Source organism: Dipodomys merriami, unplaced genomic scaffold, assembly GCF_024711535.1.
Source record: "Dipodomys merriami isolate MVZ:Mamm:240054 unplaced genomic scaffold, mDipMer1.0.p SCAF_412, whole genome shotgun sequence".
In the NCBI taxonomy this organism is placed as follows: Eukaryota; Metazoa; Chordata; class Mammalia; order Rodentia; family Heteromyidae; genus Dipodomys; species Dipodomys merriami.
The window spans coordinates 565,342-589,181 of record NW_027205738.1 but is presented as its reverse complement, the minus strand read 5'-3'; the positions used below and the strand labels follow the sequence as shown (position 1 = coordinate 589,181).

Genomic DNA, 23,840 nt, shown 5'->3' with positions numbered 1-23,840 from the left:
GGTGGGTGCCAGGATAGCAACATTTAACGAGAGAACTAAAAACAGTCTTCCATCGTACCCCTGCTTCTCATGAGACACCCAGGACCCTTTAGGGGCTAAATTGCATCTGTCTGTTTCTTCCTTACACTTGTCTGGGGCATTTTCCTAGTTGCTTTGTTATTTATTTATTGAATTGTGGGTATTTATTGACCTTCTGCTCTGTGCAACATGCCAGCCTCTTCGAGAGAGTACCACCATTTATAAATCACTCCACTTGCCCTCAAAGAGCTCTTTAGAGCTCTGGTGGGTAAGGTAGGGCATCAATGTGAATAGTAGCCACCGTGGGTTAGCCATGTACCACCACTGGGCAGGTACTGCAGAGGAAGTACCTTTGCTGCTTCCATCTCTTGCTATTCCTGTAGCATTCCTAAGTGGTGGTTCCCTAATTTCCTAAGTGAGGCAATAGAGGCAATAGAGAAGGAAGGGATAGGGGCATGGGCAGACAAGAGTGGTGGTTTTATCTTCTTTGTACCTAGTTGGGGTTTGGCCACTGATTTCTACCTTCTCTCTCCACAGAGTGCAGCAGCTGCCCCGAGCCCTGTGCTTGGCAACATTCCCCCCAATGATGGGATGCCTGGAGGGCCCATCCCACCGGGTTTCTTTCAGGTATGTGAGGGCCGTGGGTCCCATACTCTTCGTGTACTTGGACTGGGGTGGACAGCCAGGCAGGCGGGAGAGGAAAAAAAGCAGCACAGCTCAGTTTGCCATGGTCTAAATACAGTTTCTTTGTGCTGGTTGAGGCCCTTCCCTTCCCTTCCTTTCCCATCGCTCTCTCCACCCCTATGGAAAGCTGGGAAGGGGAGGAGAGACTGGAAGGCAGACACCTCCCGCCTGGCAGTGCCCTTCACCAGTTTGTTTTTTTCACACCAGCTCCGCAGGCACAACATGGTCTGCCAGAGAGGTGGGGGTAGCTGCTTCTGCTTCGAGGCCAGTGTGGAGCTTTCTTTTAACAAAAGACTTTTTCCTTTTTTTTTCCTTTCCTCTTTTTAAAAAATGAGTAAGCTGTTCTCGTTCCTGTTTTGTTGCTGCTGTCATTGTCATTGTTTATTTTGCCCGTCCAAACTACAAACCTAGGCATAATATTAAAACAACAACAACAACAGACTCATCCTGGCAGGTCTCAGAATCCTTTCCCTCTGATTAAGCACTGATATTTTTTCCGAGTATGGTCACAGACTGTATTCCACAACATTTGTGCCTACACTTTGTACACCATGGGCAAGAACAGATCCCCCGTGAGTTGGGAACCTCGCCTCTTCCAGACACCTTGTTGGCCCTTTTCTAGGGTGCGTGTGAAATCAGGCTTTCCACTTTGTTGGGATTGGGTGTGGCTACCACCCATCTGTGCCTTCTTCTCCATCCCTCCTTCCCTCCTGGCAGTTTGTCCTGCTTCAGCCAAATTGGGACTGGGAGATGCCATCTTGGAGAGCTGTCAGTGTGCAGGGCTGTGAAGAACTTTGTGGTGAAGCTCTTGATTGTGACATCATTCATTCCGTCAAGCCTGTTTAGGCTGTGTTGGATAGCATGCCTTGACACTCCACACCTTCGTAAGAGTGACGCTCCGAGAGGAGGATGAGGAAAGAGCTGTTGTGGAGAAAGGAACAAAGATGTCCTCAGTGAAGCCAGGGAATTTGAAGCTATACCAGTGAGGCTCAGTGTCATACATCTAGCAGCAAATCAGGCAGCCCTGGACAGACACTGGAGGTATCTGAGAAATGACAGGATAAGCACATCTTAGGGTACTGAAGGGGTTTTCCACCTTGCAAGATTTTACACTTTGGTTGATGTTTACTCCCAGGGGAGGAAAGTTAGGACATGTTGCTTACTAGCCAAGAAGGACCATGGTAGACTTTGGTTATTCCCTTAAAACAGAAGCAGCTGTTTGTACTTGGCATAAAGTCAAGTACAAAGCCCGGTACCAGTAACTTCTACCTGTAGTCCTCACTACTCAGGAGGCAGAAATCCAGTGGATTGCAGTTCAAAACCGCAGAAGCAGAAAAGTCCATGAGACCATGTCTCCAAAATAACTAGCAGAAAGCCAGGTTGGCACTATGGCTCAAGCATTCAAACCCCAGTAATACCCAAAGAAAAAGGCAGTGGGAAGAAAGGGGGGAAGTCAGGGATGGTACACTAGGGCATTAGGTATCTGTGTGCATTCCCAGAATTCTACCAAAGCCAGGGCTTTGTCCAAGGGGTAGAGACACGTATAGCCTCAGAATGCTTTGAGGTGTGAGATTCCAGTTCAGACTGGACCAGGTATTGCTAGGGTCTTGGCTTGGCGGAAAGCCATATGTATGAAAGAGAGGCCAAGGGAAAGTATAACCTCAAAATCCCTGGAAATTCACTGACCCAATAAAGTTAGCAACATGGCTGTTTCCCCTCGCCAGAGAGGATTAGTCTCTGTGGGGGTGGGGGGTCACCTGCACCAAAGGCAGCTGTGTAGCCACTGCAGACAGATACTCTGCATCCATCTAGTGGCTTCCCTGCCATGTTCTGTTCAGATTCACATATCCTTACCCATGAGGCCAGGCATGTCCCATATGGTGCAGGTATGGCTCCTTCGCAGGCTTCTACTTGCCTGTTGCAAGCTAGTATGGTGCAAACAGCTGATAGTAGCCAGTCATGTATTTTTAAAATATGCTTTGACTTATGTTTTGGCCTGAGTCTAAGTCAAGGCATAAGTCTGCCTGAAATGTGGGCAGCTCCCTCTTCCTGCTTTGGTATATTCTCCTGTAGCTAAGGCTTAATTCCAGGCATACTTCTTTGGCTCTCCCCTATAATACTTTGAGGGGATATTGTCAGAAAGCCCAGATGATTCCTGTCCTCACTCATCTTCAGCCATATCAAGTAAAGGCAATTGTCTTGACCTAGAATCATCTCTGTTCTCTAGATAGGGTGGACTGTCAGAACTCGCTGGGTCATCCAGCAGGAATCTCTGTGCCCTGTCCTCTCTGCTTCCTTGGGTGGTCCTTCTCCCTTACTCTCTAGCATTATTTCCCTATCAGCCAGATGAAGTTACATGTGAAAGCCTGCCTGATCCTTTCTGGCCGTGACGCTGACCACTTGGCCTGAGTGCCTGCTAAGAGGAAAGAGTGTCTTTTCTGGAAGGAGGTACTGGCAGCCCATTTCCGGAGCAGGTTGTCTCACAACAGGAATATTAGCTATTGATTGCTGGCCCTGCCCCTTGCTCATCTTCAAGTGGCCACTCTGATATTAGAAGGGAAATAGAGATGATATCAAGGGTTTTATCTGCTGCCAACAATTGCACTTCTTCCCCTCTTGGCCCCAGCCTGGGCGGCTCTGGCACAGAAGAACTTTGTACGGGGAGCCAGCCTGGATGTTTGGTCCAGTCTGTCCTAGTGACTGCCCCGTTTTCAGGTCAGATCTGTACCATTAATTGGACCTAAATTTAGGGCTTCCAGGATAGATAGGAAATAATAGCTGTCTACCCCTATTCTAGCTCCTCAGAAAACCATACATGGAACCTATTTCCTCATGCTTCTGACACCAGGCTGCAGGGCCGAAGGTTGGACCATCCATACATTAGGCTCCATCTGTTTGCTCTTTTTTTCTTTTCTTTTCTTTTCTTTTTTTTTGGGGGGGGGGTCCAGTCTTGGGGCCTGAACTCTGGGCCTGGGCATGTCCCTCAACTCTTCTGCTCAAGGCAAGTGCTCTACTGCTTGAGCCACAGCACCAGTTCTGGCTTTTTTCTTTTTGCTTATGTGGTGCTGGGGAATCGAACCCAGGGCCTCATGCATGCAAGGCAAGCACTCTACCACTGAGCCAACTTCCCAGCCCGCTCTTTTTTTCTTTAGTGTTGAATTTCACCTGTCTAGTGCTGTGGCATGATGAGATGATATCTGTCTGGTAGCAGTTAAGGGATGTCAGGGAGAGGTTTCAGCACTGACTTGAGCATACCTAAGCGATAGTGTGGTGTCTTCTATGTAGAATTTAGCAAAGGAATTCTGTGATTTAGAAGAAAAACTACACTAATCTTGGCATCTCCCAGCATGTTTGCTCATGTTACAGCACAGGAGCCTGGCCAGCCTCAAAGCACTGGATTGGCCTTCTGGCCAGGTTGGGTCTAACAGGAAACTGGCCTAAGAGTCTAAGATTGGGTTTATTGAGTGAAGAAGGACACAGAGGACTTGACTATGTATTGCTGAGTGACTGAGGGCCAGTTGCTCTCTTTCTTTGGGCCTGTTTTCTCACCATTAGATGAGGCTGGACCAGATGGTCTCGTGAGGGATCTTGTAACTGATTTCTTGTTTTGGATGGATTTTCATAATCAAGCAGTGGCTTTTCTCTTCCATGCAGCGTAACTTAGGCTGCACATCTGACAAACCCAGCTTGGCCAGGCATGTTGGTCTGGGTGGGTCCCTTAATTCCTTGGCCCCAAGGGGGCATCATCCAGTTAGGATTTCTAGATCTAGCACTGGAGGTCACAGAGAAACAGCATTGGGTACAGACTGTTTTTGTTCTTGCTTTGTTTTTAAATTCCAATGATTGTTTTCAGTCATGTAGTGTTTTTTAACATTTTGATCACGGTGTTTCTACAGAGAAGGGATGGCTGGTTGGGAAAGGTGAGTGGCTACCCAAAATTATCAACCTGGGGCTGTAATTGAAGTCTTAACACCAGGTTTTCTGGTTCCCAATCTACTGTTCTTTCACAGTATCATCAATCCCAAGTGTAGATTCATGTCTGCTTGTCTAGACAGAGAGAGAGAGAGAGAGAGAGAGAGAGAGAGAGAGAGAGAGAGAGAGAGAGAGAGAGAGAGAGAGTAGCCATCTTCTCTCAAAAGTAGCAAAGAATTTTCCACTCACTGCTAGCTGAGCTGGACTAGAGGTGGCTGTTTAGAGTCACCATGTTGAGAATGATTCTGAAGCCATGTCTGAGCTCAACAGTTCCTGATTGGCCATGTCTATCATGACAGTGAGCCTGTAAAGGGGAGTGCATATTCTACTTATCTGGTCCAGACTTAGAGATGTGAATATGGAATCCCTGAGGGAGCAGGGGTGGAGTTTGGGATAGTCATTAGCCATACTGGTGTACAAGGGTGTTTAATTTGGCTTGGGTTTGGGTTCTAAGCTAGAACTGAAATCAACTGTCTGTCTGCCCAGAGAAACAGATCAGCAACCCTGTACCTTCACATGGTCTTCCATGATAAGGTAGGTTGCCTACCTGTCTACCTGCCTGCCAAGACAAGAGAGCCAAAAGGACTACCTGTAAGCAGCACAGCCCTTAGATGTCTCTAAAATTAGGTATGAGACAGATACTTGGCAGAACACTGAAGAAGTTTCTGGGTAGTTGCGAATGGACCTCTAATATTGCGGGCTTCAGCTAGAGGGCAGTGGGAGACCAGTGGGGCACTCTTGTCTGGCTCAAGCCAGAACAGTTGCTTCACAGATAGTCTAGTAGCTCTTGGACCTGGGTGCTACAGTGGATGTTCAGTAAGTGGTTAACCTTGTGAATGATATAGAGACCCGGCAGAGGTTATTATAAGGTAAAGATAAATCCTAGAGCAACATAAAGGTCCTGCTCTCTTCACCAAAAGCTCATGTCCTGCTCTGAGAGACTCATGGTGGGAACAATAAGGAGTGATTGACTTGTACCCTCACTTCAGTTAGACTTTGATCCTGCCCACCTTACCTGAAGGAGGTAGAAGTCTGTCTCCAGAGACACTTCCCCCTCCCGCTAACAACTCAAAGGACAGAACTAACTAAACGGAGCAAATGCTGTGTACAGCCTGGAACCAGAGAAATGATCAGCAAGCTAAGAAGAGAAGATACATACCATCCCATACTTTGCCTTCTGTGATTATAGGGACGGCTCTTCTCGCCTCTCTGTCTCCAGATGTAGCTGGGGTTTCCCCAGGAGAGGGCAGCCTCAAGAGGGCTCTAGTGACTGTCTGAAGTGTCTGACATTCTGCCAAGTGGCAGCCTCAGATCCCAGGTCCTCAAGAGAAAAGAAGAGGAAGCCAATTTGAGTCTGTATGGAAGACATTTATACTATCTGCCAATTTTATGATAAAGCAGTGAGTTGCTTGACAGTGGTGGTAAACAAGCAGAGACAAGATGCCCTGTAGACAGCATGAAAACCGTGAGCTTTGTCATGGTGATGTTTCCAGGAAGGTCAGAGTCAATGAAACATACCAGCGGCTGTAACTGGGGCAGTTCCAGCTGGTCTGGGTGCTGTCCATTTCCTATCCTGCTGTCTTATGGGAAGAGGAGAGGAGCAGAGATCGAGCTGGCATTACTTCTTCCAGAAAGCCGCCACAGGAAAGGTCTCTCTATGCTAACTGGTACAGGTCTAGTAGAGGGGAGACTTGGAAAGAATCAAACCCCTTGTTTTATGGTTTCCAAAGCCTGCTGCTAAGCTGCTAACAAGGACTTGAGGGATGCAATCTTCATCTGACAGATGGTAAAGCAAGGCAGGTGAGAGAGCTAGAACTGAGGCCCTATGAGGTTCCTTGGCCCCGGGTTATGTGTGGTTCCTAAGATCAAGGCCTTTGAGGAGCACTGCAGATCTAGCAAAAGGATGAGGGGTGGACAACATCAGACAGAGTGCCATAGGGCAGGCAGAGAAGCAGCCTGTTTGGCCTGAAGGTCTTCTGGGAAAAGGGGCTAATGTTTGAGCTGTAGGCTGCCAGGGAGTGAGGAAGGTGTGGGGGAGGGGCGGTGTGCCAGGGTGTGGATGTGTAGGGCATGTTTGTGATGGCAGCAGGCCTGGAGGGCTGGGCTGGGCTGGGCTGGGCTGGGCTATGGGAAGGATTTAGGAGGTGACCAGGACTAGCCTGAAGTGAGGCAGCAACAGGCCCAGGAAGGACTGGACCACTCCTAATGAGGGGAATGATGGTCTTGGGAAAAGCATCAGATGCTGGAGGGGCTGGCACTTGGAAGGATGCTGGCCAGCGCAGTGTCCTGCTGTGGTCTCCTGAGGAGGTGCCCCAGCCTGAGCCAGAGTGGTGACTAGGTGAAGCTGAGACTGTAGCCTGTGCTTCCTGCTGTAACTGGATGCTCCTGACAGGTGTTGGAGCTGGGGGAGCCAAACTAGGAGGTCTTGGTGAAGACTTCTGGGATGGTGATGGAAGTGGGGTGGGGCGAGAAAGGGTTGATATGTTAAGTTTGAGAACCTTCTACCCCTTTAGATCCCTACCATGAGGCCAGGAGCAGCATGGTCCTCAGGCTGCCCTGCATGGCCCTCCCTGTCTGCTCCAGCCAATGTGCTCTGAGTGGAGCTGTCTAACCCTGCTTGGAGTTCAGGTGGAAAAGGTGTCCCCTTCCCATCTTCTGTTACTGTGTTTGACCCTGGAAGGTAGGCCCCAGATCCAGTGGCATATCTGCTGCATAGATGAGGAGACCAGGCTCAGACTGGTCAGGAGATCTAGTCAGAAAGACTGTCCTGGACATCAGTGGGACTGTACCTTCTCCATGAAACATCATTTCAATGCCTCCTATTCTGGGCTCTGCTGCCAGGACTACAGCCCCAGCCCTGATGGCTCTGTTGCTTGTGGGAAGAAGACAGGACATGATGTGTCAGTTCCCTGGAGGACTGAAGTACCACCCAGCCCCTAGCCTTGTTGTCTGCCTCCAGACTGACAGAAGGCAGGGTCACCCCTGCTGAGAGGGATTAGAGAGGAGGCGGGGCGCCCCAACTGCTGGGCTCCAGGCCACAGTTGGTGGTGGGAGATTGTTGCTCTTTCCTGACCCAGGCCCACCTGTTCAAACCAGCTTACTCAGAGAGTGGCAGCCCCCTCTTTTGGTTACTATGATGGAAGCCAGCTGCAGGCTCTAAGCTTGAATCTCCTTACCCCCCACTCAAAGAACTGGATACCCTGGTTTGAGTGTCCTAGTGTATACTTAGGCAGCCCTGCTGCCAAATGCCTGTGCATCCATTAAGGAGTCACCTTGCCCTCTCTGAGCCCTAGTTTGCCCCCTAGTGAGAGGGAACTAAGATAAGCACTGTGGTTCAGAGTTTGACACCACCCTCTATGGCTCCCCCCAACCCCAGTCCCCACCACTCCCCCAAATTGCCTGGCTTGGGCAGAGGCTGGGGACAGGAGAGGGAGAAGAAAGGCTCTTTTCCTGGCCAGCACCACCTCCGCAAAGGTCAGACTGAGCTCCGCCCGGCAGCCAGCCTGGTGCCTAGCCTCTGCCCAGTGGCAGATGACCGGCACCAGGACTCCTAGCAACAGTGGACAAAAGGTTACTCCTGACGTGCCAGGCTAGCTCAGCAGCTGGCTCAGCCTCTTTACCCTCCCTCTTAAACAGGAAAAAGTGGTGCTTATTGCCAGTATGTACGTTTGTGGACATGTTTGTGTCTGCACACTGGAGCCTCCTCTCCCTCCCCTTCCCCCTCCAAAAAACGTGCACTCCACATGTAGCCCCGTAACTCTCACTGATGAAATGGAAAGTTGAACATAAATCAATGTCTGCCTCCCGGTTAGCTATGCATCAGCAGTCAGCACCAGGGAGATTTGCTCAGTAACAAAGCCCCTAGCGGCTCCACAGGCCTCGACTGCCCCCTAACGCGGAACCATCCCCACACTGTAGAGCCCTATGGGTTGCACACAACTCCTCCAACGTGATATGGTTCTCCCACCCTTCTTTCCAAGGTCTCTCTCTCTTCCTCAGGGTAGTTTTGGAGATCTTGGTAGGACTCTGGGACCAGTTAGGAGGCCTGGGCTGTGTATCTACTGCTCCTTGCCCCTCTCTGGGCCTCCCCTCCTGATCTGTAAACGGACTCCTGAGTCAGGTGTTTATGGATCTGATACTGGGAGGATTGTTGTCACCGCTGCCTTTGCCACTGTTTATTAAGAGCTGGGACTGGTTTACCCTCTCTACTTTAGACCTACATTTGCACCTGAATTTCTCTTAGCACTGAGCAATCCCTGCCACTGGGAGCTGCCAGCCTGATCAGCTCTAGGCTGTTTCCCTTCTCGAGAGCCTCTCATGGGGGACCATTTTTTGTCTTGTCTCTATGATAGCTGATCAGAGTACTTAGACTTTCCTCTGCTCCTGTCCTGCCTTCATCGCAACAAAAATTGTGTGAGGTTTTTCTCCTTTACTTCATTTTATTTTGTTTTTGAAAGGATACATTCCTTAGCTCTTGCAGCAGTAGAGGTTTGAGGAAAATTCCAGCAGAATCCTGTAATAACAAGCTTCAGCAGTATGTGTATCACAATCAGATACCCCCTCTCCAAGTCAGATAATGCCACAACCAAAGGACCTGCCCCTTTGGGAGTTCTAGGCTAGCAGCCTAGGACTGGGTTAGGGGCTGCTTATATATCTAGTGCATTATGGAGGACTCATCTGAGACCTGGGACATGGCAGGGGCCCACCTGTGAGTTTTTAGTCTATGCCCTATTTCTGCTAAAGTCCCCTCCCCAAGCAACTTCTCTATGAAAAGCCACCTCTCCCCCATAAAGCAAGGCCTTGAAGTCACTGGAGCCTCTGATCCAGGCGCACTTGCTTCTGCAAGCTTTCTCCTAGAAAAGCCCCCTCTCATGCTAAAACAGAATGGTAGGGAATAAGTCTGGAGATGCAGGGGACAAGGTACAGCCTCCATACTGTGCCAACTCTCTATGCTCTATGCAAGGCAAGACAGGAGCAGACAGCATTGGGCTGGGGCCTCGGAGATGGTGAGTGGCTATAAACAAAACAGAAGGTCCTTTGGCCCTTCCTGGTGGAAGGTGTAGACAACCACTCAGCTTCCTAAGGTACTGTTTCTTCAGTGCTCTGGGAATCCTGTTGCTATGGGAAGACTGAGTAGACGAGTAAATATGTATGCCTGTTCACATGGTTTATGGCTGAAAGATGAATGATGGTTTCTGGATTTGTGCTGGCAGTGGATAGACTCCATTAGCTGGGTCTGAAGATCCTAGCATGCCCATTGGTTCACCTGTTCCCTCCATCTTAGGCAAGGAGATGCTGGACTCACCCCTTCCTCTCATCTGTGTCAGTGTGTCATCCTTCCTGGTAGCTTTTTAAGTCATTCAGCCTGGGTGGACACATGGTTGCCTGAGAAAGTCAGTTGACCTCTCTGAATCTCAGTTGTTTCTTGTAATGATAGGGGGTGATGACAGCCCGATCTCTTACAGCATTTGTGAGAATGCTGCGATATAATGCATAAGGAACCCACCTGGTTCCAATGAACTCCTATTAGCTACCTATTAGTTTTTGGATTGTTGCTGTGCATCCTTAGGACTGTTTTGTTCAGTGAGCTAGTGGCCAAGGTAAAGCTAAATCCTTCAGCTTACCCAAGTGAGAGCTACCTCAAGATTTTTTGTTTTTGTTTTTTCTTGTTAGTCATGGGCTTGAACACTTGAGCTCTTCAGCTCAAGGCAAATGCTCTCCCACTTGAGCCACAGTGCCACTTCTGTTTTTATGGTTGTTAATTGGAGATAAGAGTCTCAGGGAGGGCTGGGAAGGTGGCTCAGTGGTAGAGTGCTTGCCTTGCATGCATGAGGCCCTGGGTTCGATTCCACAGCACCACATAAGCAAAAAGGAAAAACGCCGGAAATGGCGCTGTGGCTCAAGTGGTAGAGCGCTAGCCTTGAGCTGAAGAGCTGAGGGACAGCGCCCAGGCCCAGAGTTCAGGCCCACGACTGGACCCCCCTCCCCCCCACAAAAAAGAGTCTCAGGGACATTCCTGCCCAAGCTGGCTTTGAACTGTGATCCTCAGATCTCAGGCTCCTGAGTAGCTAGGATTACAGGTGTGAGCCACTGGTGCCTGTCTTCAAGTTTTTTGTCTAGCTACAATGGAACCTTGGAGCACAGCATAGCCTTTATGGCATTGCTATGTGGAGACACATGGGAGACCCGAACAGTTGGCCTTCCCGCACAAAACCCTTTGGTTCCACCAACAGATCTGGCACCTGTGAAACACCAGGTATTGGCACATTAACACTTTAACATATTAACTCACTCCATCTTTCCCACCTGTCTAGTCTGCTCGGCTCTTACCACCTTGTCTCCTGTTTCCTGTCTGCCCAAAAGGAGGCACCAGGTAGGGCAGGGCAAAGGGGTTGCAGGATTAGGAGCTTCTGGTTCTGTTCCTAGCAGGCTTGTTTGTATGAGCTTGCAGAAACCTGAAGTCTGACTTCAGGGAATAAGTCTTTGCCTGTACATCCAAGCCTTTTTGTAGTGAATTTTGCCTGAGTCTCACTTGACTTTCTTGGGAGAGGGGCTATAAAATAGAAGTAACCTCATCTGCTTCACTGACTACTGTTTGAAAGAGTTTGGAAATATGATCAGGTCAGGAAGCAAGTTGCAACCCCCTTACCCTGCTAGCATTCAATCATTTATTCAACTTAGCACCCAGGCATGAAGAATAGCTTTTTGCCTGGCCTTGTTTGGGTCCCAGGGTTGGGAGAAAAGGCAGTCCAGGGCCCCAATGGGTTCATAGCTCATGGGTCAGACTACAGCCTGGGCTAATGCTAGGTCAGTAATGGTGCATTCTCCTCCAGCAAGTACTTTTTCTCTCCAGGGTGTCCCTTCTTTAGAAGAACAAAGCCTACATTCTCGGTAAGGTTTTTGGAGTTCTAGCTGTGCTACCTTCATGTCATTGTTGGACCATCTCTTAGTCCCCAGGGCAAAGGCAAGAACTGTTGCTTTCAAACCTACATTAGTCTGCATGTTTGGTTCTTCTTTAGGCTGCAGACTTCACCCCTCACTTTGAAACCTCTTGGCTCCTAGGTCATTTAAGAAGGCTCTGACAAAATCTCGACCCATCCTTGCCCTAAGTTCAAAAAAGATATGCTCGACATATGAATTTGATCTTATTTTCTCAGGTTATATAATTAATCTCAAGTAACTTACTTGGAGTTTTAGAAATGGTTTAGATTTTGGAGATCCTGTGGTCTCTTCTGGGCCAGAGGTCCAGTTTCTGAATGCCAGTCCCCAACAGCATTAGAGGGAGTAGACGTGGGTGCTATGGGGAGCCCTAGACACCCAGCCCCTGCACTCTGGTACATCAAGGGCTTTGGAGGCAAAAGAAAGAGGGGACCACTTCCAGGGCTCTGGGCACTTCCAACAGCACCACAGACCTGATCCTTATGTTTCTGCTAAGGTTTGCTGCATGCTGCCTGTGTCCCCTGGGTCATATTCCTTAAACATCAGTGTGTTCTGGAGTCTCCTAGACTTTAGCTTTGCCTCCATCATATTATTTCACGTTCACTGAGAAAGGAAGGAGGGATCTTGAGCCATTTCCTGAGCTTTTTAGGGAGAGAGAATCATGAGAAACTGCAACTGCTCATGTGTCTCTAGAGCTGCAGGAGCAAAAGGGGACATCCTTGGCCCTTCTTCTGGTCCATTCTTAATCCTCGTCCTAGTATATTAGCAGGGCTGAATTCTGGGCATTCTGAATTTGTGTGGCACTACAGTTTATGATAAATTGTTATTTTGGAATCATTTTTGAGGTATGCAGTGGAAGGGCAGGAGGGCTGTGTGCATATGGGTGTCTGGAGGGCTTTGCGTGGAGCTAAGATTTCCTGGGTGGACAAGGCAGTGCCTCTTTAACATACGTCCCTTACCTTTATGTGCTGTTGTGATTGATAGTGGAATTTGGGTGCTGGCAGAGATGACATGGAGGAGTGGGCCGCGTCTCTATCAGTATCCATTTTCACAGCAAAGAGCAGCCCTTAGGAGGGGAGAGAAGTTGATTACTCTGGCCAAACTCCTTCTGCATTCCAGGGACCAGCATGGTTCAAGATGGTGGGGCCGTGTCTGTCTCTATGTTCCCACTTACCCAAAAGCTTCTGCAGTAAGTAGAAATCAAGGAGGGGAAAATCTGCTTAGACTCTCTCTGTATTCCCAGCTCCTTATGCATAGACTGGAAGGGGTTTATTAGGGGTAAAGGTTCAGTGGCCTCACTCACAAATGATAACCTTGATGGGTTTTTTTTTTTTATTCACTGCATAATCCAACAAGAAATGGGAATTAGCACCCCAGAATGCTGTCAACTCTTCTCTCATGACCACTAGTCTTGATTTCTGACTTGAAAAAGCATAGAAACATCTTTGGGATGAAACAAAGTAGATGTATGATTTCCTGACACAGATCTGATAGCCACTTTCTTGCACTAGTTCCCACAGGCTAATACTCCCTCCACAGCTTGAGCTCCCCAAGTAAGTGTGTGTATGTGTGTGTGTGTGTGTGTGTGTGTGTGTGTGTGTGTGTGTGTCTGTGTCTGTGTGTGTGTGTGTATGTGTGTGTGTGTTCCTCCGCAACTACCAGCACCATGCATCTGGGTCCTCCTTTTCTGCTAGAAGATATTGTTTCATCCTTTGAGGACAAGCCTAAGTGTGCTTATGTCGTGATCACTTCCCATCCAGCTGCCCAGTGCACCAGTCCCTGCCTCCGAGTACTGCTGAGATTTAGTTATAGTTTGTCTTCAACAAGTCTGTTACTCCACTTATTTGTGTGTCTGTAGTGCTTAGCATATTCAGTTCATGGAATGGTACTCAGTGACTGGATGGACTTGCAACTCAGGAGAAGTGAGTTCAGCTCATTTGTCTGGATATTGATGCTTTTCCTTTGTCCCTGAAATGTCTCCTTAGTTGTACAAACACAAAAACATATAATCTTCAGAAAGTATACTACAGGGCTTTACTGGCCCACAAAACTACCTCTCTTCTCCCTTGTCCCATTGTAACTGCTGCCATTCAAGGTTGAGCCCTCTCCTGGTTAATAATGCTAGAGAACCCCTCCATGAACTCACTGGACAGGAAGAGACCAAGCAGTTTGAACCTGCTGAAATAACACAGGGCTGGGAGTCAAGCCCTGAACTATCTAAATCGGCAAGTGAAGGAATAGCTTTTCCCTGCATTGTGCAGCCACAAAATTGTGGGGATCATCAGCAAGGAGGTCATCTGGGACCAGGCTCCTGGACCCAAATCTGGGCTTATTGCTATGGTAACAAACTATACATACATAGGTTTGGTCTTACAAGCAAAATATGAAGTTAAAGTCAAAGCCACATATAAGACATGAGTACGATGGTGCTTTTTTTCTGGATAATTAAGAAATATCCCCATTTGTCCTTCAAGTCTTGAGAGCTATCATGTAGCTCTGGGGTCTGCAGATCTTTTTTGTGAAAGGCAGGTAGCAAGTATTACAGGCTTTGTGAGTCACTTGGACTTTGTTGAACCAGGCTTGAATAAACATGTCAGCGTTGCAATAAAACTTTATGCAATTTCAGTAAAACTCTTTACAAAACCTGTTGGCAGGCTGGATTTTGCCATGTTCCTAGGGTCCTAGTGCTGCTGCTGACCCCAGCCTCCACTCTGCACAGTGTAAAGCGGGTGACCAAGCCTGACCCCTTACCTTGATACAGATCCTGACCCCCTACCTACTGTAGATCTGGCCTCTCTGTGCCTGAACTCCATGAACACATCACTGATACTTAGTCTTCCCATCTGTGTACTGATACAGTCATATTCCAAAGGTGAGAAACAATAAGCAGTATGTAGAGGAACTCCTAGTTAGGTAGTGGATAACTACTTATGTTTTCTATTTCTTCCCTCCCCCTCCCCCTTTTTATTATTAATTTATTTTAATTTTATTATTAATTTATTTTTTTCCAGAGCTGAGGACCGAACTCAGGGCCTTGTGCTTGCCAGGCAGGCACTCTCCTGTTGAGCTAAATTCCCAGCCTCCCTTTTTAATTTTTTTAATGTGAAGGTTCTGGGCTTTAGGGCCTGAGCATTGTCCATCAGCTTCTTTCTTTGCTCAGGGCTAATTCCCTACCACTTGAGCCATAGCTTTACTTCTGGCTTTTTGGTGGTTAACTGGAGTATGAGAGTCATGGATTCTTGCCTGAGCTGGCTTTAAACCACAATCGTCCAAACCACAATTGTCAGATCTCAGCCTCCTGAGAGCTAGGGGTGAGGCACTAGAATCCAGGTTTCGCTTTGTTTTGAAAACCATTGCTTGCTGATTCTGAGCTTCCATGGGGCAGGTGTGCCTTATACCTATTACGCAAAACCTGAGTTGCTCCCCCCACCCATACTTTGTGTGACTTAGCAGGCCATCTAGGAAGTCAGATTCACACGGTGGAGGCCTGTGTCTCCACTGTTTTCCCAACACTGTCCTGACTTCCTGGAGAGATGCCTGGTAGGAAAGGAAGTAGCTGGGCCTTATCTCAGGTGGAAAGCAATGAGCCCTTTTTGGTCTTTTCATGAAATAAGTTTCTGGTTTAGTCTCTGATATTGCACCCAGGTGGCCCCAGTGAGGAGACATTATATATTCCTTCTCATTAGCGTGAGTTCCCCACCATTCCAGGAACATGATGCATCACAACTTGCAGAGAGTTGTGGTATTGTGGCTCATTGACTGGCAGCCAGGGAGCCAAGTCTGGCTGAGCACTTAGGTAATAGGCCCAGCTCAGACCCCTGAAGACCTGCTGTGCATGAGCCAGGCCTGTGCTGGGCACCTACACACACACATTCAGACCACCTCTCCTGGAGTTGGGAATCTCAGCCTCAGCTCCACCCTGTACCACCAACCAAACATGCATACATATAAAGAAGTCTCTTCCCCAGGGGATAGATTGAGGCAGGATTAGAAGACAACTCTCCAAGCTCTGCTGAGTTTATTCCTGAAGGTTGAAATGAAATTACGTTCCCTCCAACGAGCTGCATGTAAAATTGACTCCCTTTCTTTCTCCCACCTTGCCAGGTCCTACTCAGGTGAGGGTGAGGATGAGGCAGCCCATTCCAACAGAGGCGTGGGTTACTCATGGTTCACAGACACCTTGGCCCTCTCCCCAAAGTGGGCTTACAGCAATTTCTGTCCACATTTGTGTCTTAGGAGCAAATTGGACTTGTCTCTTGGCATGTGTATAATCACCATAATTTTATATTCACTCAGTTTAAGCAGCATGCCCAGCAGGCAGATTACACTGGCCACCAGTACAGAAAGCCCTCCATGTCTTACTGCCACTTGATAAAACCCACCCTTCATCCAAAGCAGACCAGTGTCCAGGGTCCATAGGATATGTAATCCTACATATCACAACCTAAAACACCAAGTCCCCTTAAAGTCCTGGCAGAGGACAAAGGCAGATTTAGCCTAGATGATAATGACAACCCCTGCAATTTACAAAGCACTCTCCTGGCTCTCAGAATCTGGGAAGAACAAACAACCTGGGGAAGTTGGTACTCAACATCTTTTTGTGCCTTCTAGTCGTATAAGCTAGAGGATCCATTCCTGTCTGCTCTGTCTGACCTGACACTGGGCATGGATGTGCTGCAGTCGTGCCGAGTGGTGAACCAATCTAGATTCCCAAAGCTCCAGACTTTGAAGCCTGAATCTACCATTTAGTAACTCTCCATTCAGTGAATGGCTTTGCCTTTCTAAGACTACTTCCTCAGCTCTAAAATAATGTGGTTAGTGGCCCTTACTGCATGTAGCCTAGAATTAAGTGAGATGGCACGGGAATAGGCCACACTCTTTCTTGTTACCATAATTGCCCCCATTCACCAATGAAAGGACAGAAGTATAGTCATTAGAAGATGCAGGATTTGAATACAGTTTGGGGGATATTGTTTCTTTTTCTAAAGTATACACAAAGACATGATATCGTTGCTGGAGTTAAGACATGACTTGAATACAGTTTGGGGGATATTGTTTCTTTTTCTAAAGTATACACAAATAAGGACATGATATCGTTGCTGGAGTTAAGACATGACTCAGCCACCAGCTAAGTCTCTGGCCATGGACAAGTCCCACCTCTCCCCTGTCTCTTTGCTCTGTAAATGAAAATATGTTGGAGGAAGAGGTAACACATCTGCCAGGGCAACCTGGATGCTGGACAGATGTGAGTTTCCCCTAAGCTTCTAATGAAGCCACTCGGTGGTCTAGACTGGGCTTGTTATTATGCAACACCTGTGATAGAAAGCCCAAGGTCTGCTGGAGAGACTCAGTGGAACTGGTCTCAGAGGCTTGTCATCGCCAGGCAGACTTTCAGATGCACCTACTTTGTGTTCCTCAAAGGCTTTCAGCAACTGGCCTAGGCCTATAGGGGAGTTGTTTTGCATGGGAACTGATGAATGACATGAACTTAAGGAACCCTGAGCCCCCTTGTAGGCCTCTTTACTTATCTGTTCTGTCTTCGTGGATGAGAGAAGCTCCCACCTCTCAGCGAAGGTCAGAAGCCTCTAACAAGGTTCTTTTTGTATTTGCCATCTAGGTAGTAGCATTTGGCCCATGTGGGTAAGGAATTGAAAAGGCAGTAAAGTCCTCTCTCTGTAAACTTAAATGTAGGTCTCAGTGAAAATGCTGGCTGGGGAAAAGGGGAGTGAGACTGTTCATTTGTGGCCTCAATAAAACAGGGCAGTGGCACCATTGCCTCCTGGTGGAAGCAGAAGCAAAATTTCCCCAAGCACAACTCTGTCCTTCCTCTTGGGGATTTGCCAGGCTGGGTGGGGTTTCTCCTGGGATACTGCAGGCAGTTTAAGGGACATAGACCAGAGAGAGAATACAGTGACAGCTCTAAGATGAATAACAATGGGATGTAGAAGATGTGGATGACCCAGTGGGAGATGATGGCTCCTGGCCAATCAAGCTAGCTTCTGGTAGGACCAGGGTTGTGGCAGGAGGTTCATAAGCAGAGCATAGTCAGCACCTGATGGAGGTAGGAGGAGAGCTTCACTCCATGAAGAGACCAAATTACCTTCACCTGGGTAAAGATTGTGGCGGGATTTCCTCTAGGGTAAGCAGGGCTTAGGCCAGGGTTCCCCGATCTTCGGTGTTGTGAATCCCAGCTCCAACTCTGCATGGAGATGTCAAAGCTGCAGCTCCCTCCCCAGGTTCAGCAGCCAGTTCCTCACTGTCCCCACAAGGCAGGTTGGCTGAGGCCTCATCAAGAACATTGGCCCACAGGTTTGTCTTAAAGCACTGAGAGCAAACATGCCACCTCCACTTGATCCAAAACCAGTCCCCAAGTCCCTGAGTCAGATGGAGATTTTCTGAGGGAGATAATAAAGGTGAACTTCTGAACCCCATGGAATCTCTCAGGGGCAAGGTGTCAAGGGTGGGGGGAAGAAGGGGGGGACTCAGACCTGGGGTTGAGTCCTGATGCTCTGAAGGCTGCATGTAGAGGCCCACAATGAGCACTAGGTGCTCCAGAGTTCCTCATTGATGTCTCCCCTACTAACTGAGCAAGGCAGGTACTGGTGGCCTCTCCTGCCCAGTGAGGTGCACAGGTATGAGGAGCTTGCCCAGAGCCCCGCTGCTTGCTCTGCAGAGGTACTATGTGAATAGGGAGGGGAGATGAGGATTATGAGGGAGGAGGTGCTCCCTTGTTGCCGAGAGCTGGAGGGCCAATAGAAGGCCTTTTGCCCCCTTTTGGCAACTGGACCTCACCCTTGAACCCTCCGCCTTGGTTCCTTTTATTTTTCTTTTTTTGGGGGTTGGCTTCAAATTATCTTGTTTTGTTTACATTACACCCAAGTTTCATGGTACAAAAGACTTGCAGGTGCAAATATGTCCCGCCTTCATTAACTTCCCCTCCCTTTTTAATTTATGTGATTTCAATTTTCCTTCCCTGTACTGTTAATTAGGGGACCCTCTAATCAGTGCCATTATCACAGTGGTATTCATGTTTAGGAAAGCCGCTAAACAAATGCTTGCAAAATTGCTAAATGGCTAATTAATGTCTGTTAATTAAGAAAATTGCTCATGGTAACAAACCATGCCGTTGCTGGCAGCCGCTAGAAAGACACACACTTGTTGAAATTAGTATCGTGGCAGGTAGGGGAACATCTGCTCCTCAGAGCTTTCCGGAAGTGAGCAGCCCCTTGCTCAGCCAAGAAACTCCCAGGCCTGTCCCCAGGTTCTTGTGCACACTTCCATCCCAAGCCCAGCTCCTTCCCATCTTAGGGCTGTGTCTCCCAGTGAGCAGAGCCTTACTACTATGGTTCCCTCTCTTTTCCACGTGTAACCACACCTATCCCTCATACATGTTTGAAGTTTTTCTCAGAAATGGTACAGTACAGTGAGAATGGAGAAGGGTCCAGCTCCCAATGGCCTAGTGGGCTAGGAGGCACTTTGAAGGCGGTTCATCACACCCCCTGTTCCCCCAATTCCCCCCACCACACACACACACACACACACCTGCCACATGTTTATATTTACACATAAAAGAGAGGCATTTGAAAGATAATCTTCCTTAAAAACACATGACTGGAATTTTTTGTTTTTAATCTTATTTTTTATAGTACTAGAATACTCACACTTGCTAGGCAGGCACTCTACCACTTGAGCTACACCCCTAGCTTTTTGTTGTTGATTGTTGCTGCCTGCTTTTTGCTTGAGTTATTTTTTCCTATGAAGTATCATGTTCTTATCCAGGCTGGCCTTGAACTGTGATCTTCTTGATACATGCTGAGGAATTGGGATTACAGATACACACCGCCATTCCTGGCTGTTCTTTTTCTTCATCTCCCCCCCACCCCTTTGAGGTTTCAGGTTTTTAAAAAAATAGTGGTTTCAACCTACTAAATTGATTTTGCCACCCACTAATGGGTTGCAACCCCACAGTTTGACCAGCCCTGTGGTTTAAATGAATTCATCTTCCTCCGTATTCTGTGGGATCCAAGGTCAGCATAGCCTGGAGCTTTGGGTCAGTTTGGTACTGGAGGTAACTCACCACCAACTGGTGAGAAAGCCCAGCCCTTTCACCCACCAACCCGCCCAGCAGCCAAGGGTAGCCACCCCCCCCTTCTATCCCCGATTTACCCTTTGTTGCCCTTGAACCATCAAACTTCTCATCTGACTTAATTGTGTGGCCATAGCCAAATCTTTTCAACCTTTGCAACTCCATTTCCTCATGGGTAAAAGTTAAAATCAGAGATCCCTATCTTAAAGGGTCATTTTGCAATGCAGGTGAATTTCCCAGTGCAAAGCCCCACAGCACCTGCCCTCTCATTCTCCTTAGTTTAAGCATTACCCTGTTGCTTCACTTCTGTTCATCCTCATCTGCCATTGTCCCCTATCTTCAGCAGGCTTGCTGCTCCGCTTCTCACTAGCTCTTGGTCAGTTCAGCCCTGAGGGACCCAAGTTACCTTGTCTCCCCAAGACTGAGCTTCTTGGGAGTAGAGATATCACCTCCCCCTCCTCTGTGAATGGCACTTGCAAGATTTGTATTAAAGCCCAGATGGCCTCAGGAGACCTCTGTCTATGTCGCTCCCCTCCCCCTCCCTCTTGAGTTCATCTCAACCAACGTATTTAACATGGCAAACTCTGCTCAGATGGATAGACCGTGTCTAGCCCTTACTCCTGTGTGCTTTGAATAAGGTGCTTCGTTTTATTTTTTGTTCTTCCAAATCCCCTGTGAACGTACTGATCAGCCTCCCTCCCTCCCTCCCGCCCGCCGTTGTACACCATTGAAGCAGGACCTAAGCAGCCGCTCCACCACCTCCCGCCAGCCAGAGCCCACCACCCGCACGCCCGCCGCCACCCTGCGTTTTGGTTTAATTTTTGTTCTTTTAAGCTTCTGCGCTTCTCCATGTGCTGTGATCTATAACCTGCCTCTACTGTCTGGCCTCACAGGGTCCTCCGGGGTCACAGCCCTCGCCGCACGCACAGCCTCCACCTCACAATCCCAGCAGCATGATGGGACCCCACAGTCAGGTAAACGCACTGTGGCTCGCCCCCCGCTGGCCGGGGCTCGGGGCAGGAGGAAGGAGAGAGCCCGCAGAGGAAAGACAAAAATCAGAACGAGCTCTAGCCATTGCCTTCTGGTCTTCATTGACAAGTTTAATCCCCCCCCCCAAAAAAAAGTCTTTTTTCCCCCACCAAAAAAAGTCTTCAGCCCTTGGACATCACACCCAGCAGCATGGATATAAACAAAAACAAGAAAACAAGAAAAAAATATTTCTGTGACCTTGTCAGCGGCCTTTGCGTTTTTGTTTTTTCCTCTCTCACTTTTGGTTTGGTTTTGAGTTTGGTTAACCATTTGTTTGTAACTGAGGCTGCATCCCTAGCCTTTTCTTTGTGCACTCACTGCTGAGAAAGCTTCCTTGCCCATTCCCTGCATAAGTTAGGATGCCCGCTGCCCCTCACTGTTTCCCATTGTGCTTTCCCTTTGAATCTTTGCTCCCCTTTCCACTCCTTCTTGTCAGTGGTTTCTCTATATGTGTGTGTGTGTGCGTGTGTGCACACGCACGTGTGTGCGTATGTGTGTATTTAGCTCTGTCTGCAAACCCTGAACATGTTATGTGTCAGTCCTTTGTCTTGTTCTTATATTTGCCCTTATAGAGAGCAGAAGTGTTCTCCTTTGCCCTCCATTGATTTCCCTGTTCTTCTGTGTCCTGTGCAAAGCCCCAGCCGCTGCCCCTCTGCCCATAGTAGGGCTCTGCAAACCAGTGCTGTGTTAGGGTTCCTTGTTCCTTTGCCATGGGAAGTTTTGCCCAGAGGGAAGAGGCTACCCAGAGGAAAGAGAGCTTAAAAGATCACTAGGCATAACAAACTAGACTTTGTGGAGTAGAGAGCATTTGTGTTTATTGCTGTACTGTAGCACAGGCTATCATTGAACTAATTCCCTGTAATTGCAGCCTTTTATGTCACCGCGATACGCAGGCGGCCCCAGGCCCCCGATCAGAATGGGAAACCAGGTACTGTACCTTTTCATGTTCTCTCTCCCCACACTCAGCCATCATTGGCCCTAGGCAGACTTGGTCTCAAATCAGAATTGGACAATAGGTGAAGGGATTGAAGGTGGAGGACAGAATTGAGGTGGAAGATAACTTATGGCAGGACTACTCTGAGCTCATGGTGCTGTGTTTGCCCTGCCTATGTGGGTGGTATTAGGAATCCTCTCCTGGGGTTCAGAGGGCAGTAGCAACAGCATCTTGGCTGGGACTGCCAGGGACTACCTTCCAGCCCCTTCTCTGAAGGGGGTCTGCCTCCTTAATGAAGTTAATTGACAATGTGATTTTTTTTTCTGGAAGCTTTTGAGAATCGCCAAGGCTGGTAAATGTGATCCTGCTCCTAGCGGGAGAAGTGGCTATAGGAATGCCTGGATCAGGAGCCTGGCTGCAGCAGAACAGGGTGTCAATATAGTCTGTCTACTTCCCAGACCCAGCTCGAAACAAGGATGGATTGTTCCTGTAATTAGAAAAGTGATGAAGAGGGTTTTTCAGCTTGGGCCTGTGAGGGTTGGTACCTCTTAAGTGGTCTGGAGAAATCAGTTGCCATGCCACCCTTCCTAGTCCAGCCCATTGGGCAGCAGGAGCCTGGCAAAGTGCAGATGAGTCGATGCCTCTTCTGAGGACTGACAGAAAGAAACAACCTTCAAAGAAACCTTAGGGCATTTCTCTTTAATGTATTTTTTCAGAAACTTTGCAAAAGCCCTTCAGAAAATCAGACAGCAGTGCCGGCACACCCAGCCCTTGTTGCTCTTGGAGTTGGGAGTTTAGTCAGTGACTACATTGACCTTACTGTGTGGAATTCTTTGCCATCCCCAATGCTCTGCACGAAAGCTCCAGGGCAAGTCACTTCAGAGACTGTAGAGTGGAGCGCATATGCAGGGTCTCCAATGTTAATGTGGAACTTTGCATCGAAATTCCCAAAGACCTGTTTACTGTTTTCTTTGGAAGGATGGATGAGATGTTATAGAGGCCCAGCCCTCTGAGCAAGAAGGGATTCTTGGGTATATCATAGATGAGGAATCAGAAGGTCAAAGTAGATGAATGACTTTCTAGAACCTCACAATAAGTTAGGCTTCAGTCAGTTCCCCAATTCAGCCCAGTGCAGATTCTCCTTACCCAATCCCATTTCACTTAGCTTTCAGAGTTAGAACTCCACTGCTCTGACTTGGCCTTCACTCCACCAAGTGGACTCCTTTCCCTGTCCCTTTAGGGGCTCTGCTTGGACCAAGCTAAGTATAGAACAGATATTCTTGCCACTGATTGTGGCCCTTCTTCCATCAACTGAAGGACATGAGAGGGCATGTACATGCTTCTATTCAGGAAGTAAGCGTGAGCAGCAGGCACCCAAGAACATTCAAAGAATAGATTATCCACACCTTGCATGGCAAATGATTCCAACACACTTGCATGAGAAATCCATGCAGATTTCCCACTTTCCTACAAACTCCAGAAATCTTCATCCTCCACCGAGGGATCTGTCCCTTCCACAGGTATTGTCCCTCGGGTTCATAGAGAGTGCCTGAGATGGGACCCCCGAGTGAGCTCGACCCTTTCCTGCTACCTGTAGAGGGAACAGAGGCAGGAGGTATACCAAGGCTCACACACCTGTCATAGGTGCCTTCTGGGAGAGGGTGATGAGTGGAGTGCTCAGGAAGACAGTGATCCCTGACTTGGACTCTAAGACTTGCCTCCCTGACTGGAGCTTTGCGGCTGTGTGTAGAGAGTACCATTGTTGTCCAACAAGGGTATTTGGGTGAGTGGTGACCAGTGTGGTTCACCATGGTTTAGGAAAGCAGGGGGTTGGAACCCAAGGGTGTCGAGTGCCACCCGCACACAACTTTCTGTAACTCCCACCCGGCCCTGACGCTGTCCTGGCAGCGCAGGTGTGCGCTGCAAGGATAGCTGGCATTTGTCCATTTCCTGCCACATGCTTTTTGTGCCTCACCCCCAAGGTTGTAAAACTGTTGGCCCACCTCCAGAAACATGTGGAACAGCATCTTTCTCCTCTGTGGCCCCAGGGGGTATACACAGCAGTATGATAGACCCATCCACAGCCATTGTTTTCTGCTTAGACTTGAGAGTTTCAGCCTTCTCAGTGTGAGACCTGTTTTCCTTCATCCTACCCTTTTCTGCTTAATAGAGGTCCCA

General features: G+C 48.4%; 1 protein-coding gene across 4 annotated transcripts in view; it reads left to right on the top strand.

Annotated features, from left to right (window-relative positions):
- The window catches only part of LOC138807144 (single-stranded DNA-binding protein 3), a 156,814-nt gene that overhangs the window by 111,031 nt on the left and 21,943 nt on the right, over positions 1-23,840 (top strand). For 2 of the 4 annotated variants that reach the window (XM_069992734.1, XM_069992733.1), the window contains exons 5-7: positions 556-645; positions 20,593-20,673; positions 21,597-21,656. In XM_069992734.1, coding sequence (XP_069848835.1) covers positions 556-645; positions 20,593-20,673; positions 21,597-21,656 — 231 coding nt within the window. The remainder of the gene's footprint in view (positions 1-555; positions 646-20,592; positions 20,674-21,596; positions 21,657-23,840) is intronic. The other 2 variants (XM_069992735.1, XM_069992736.1) reach the window with 1 other exon arrangement.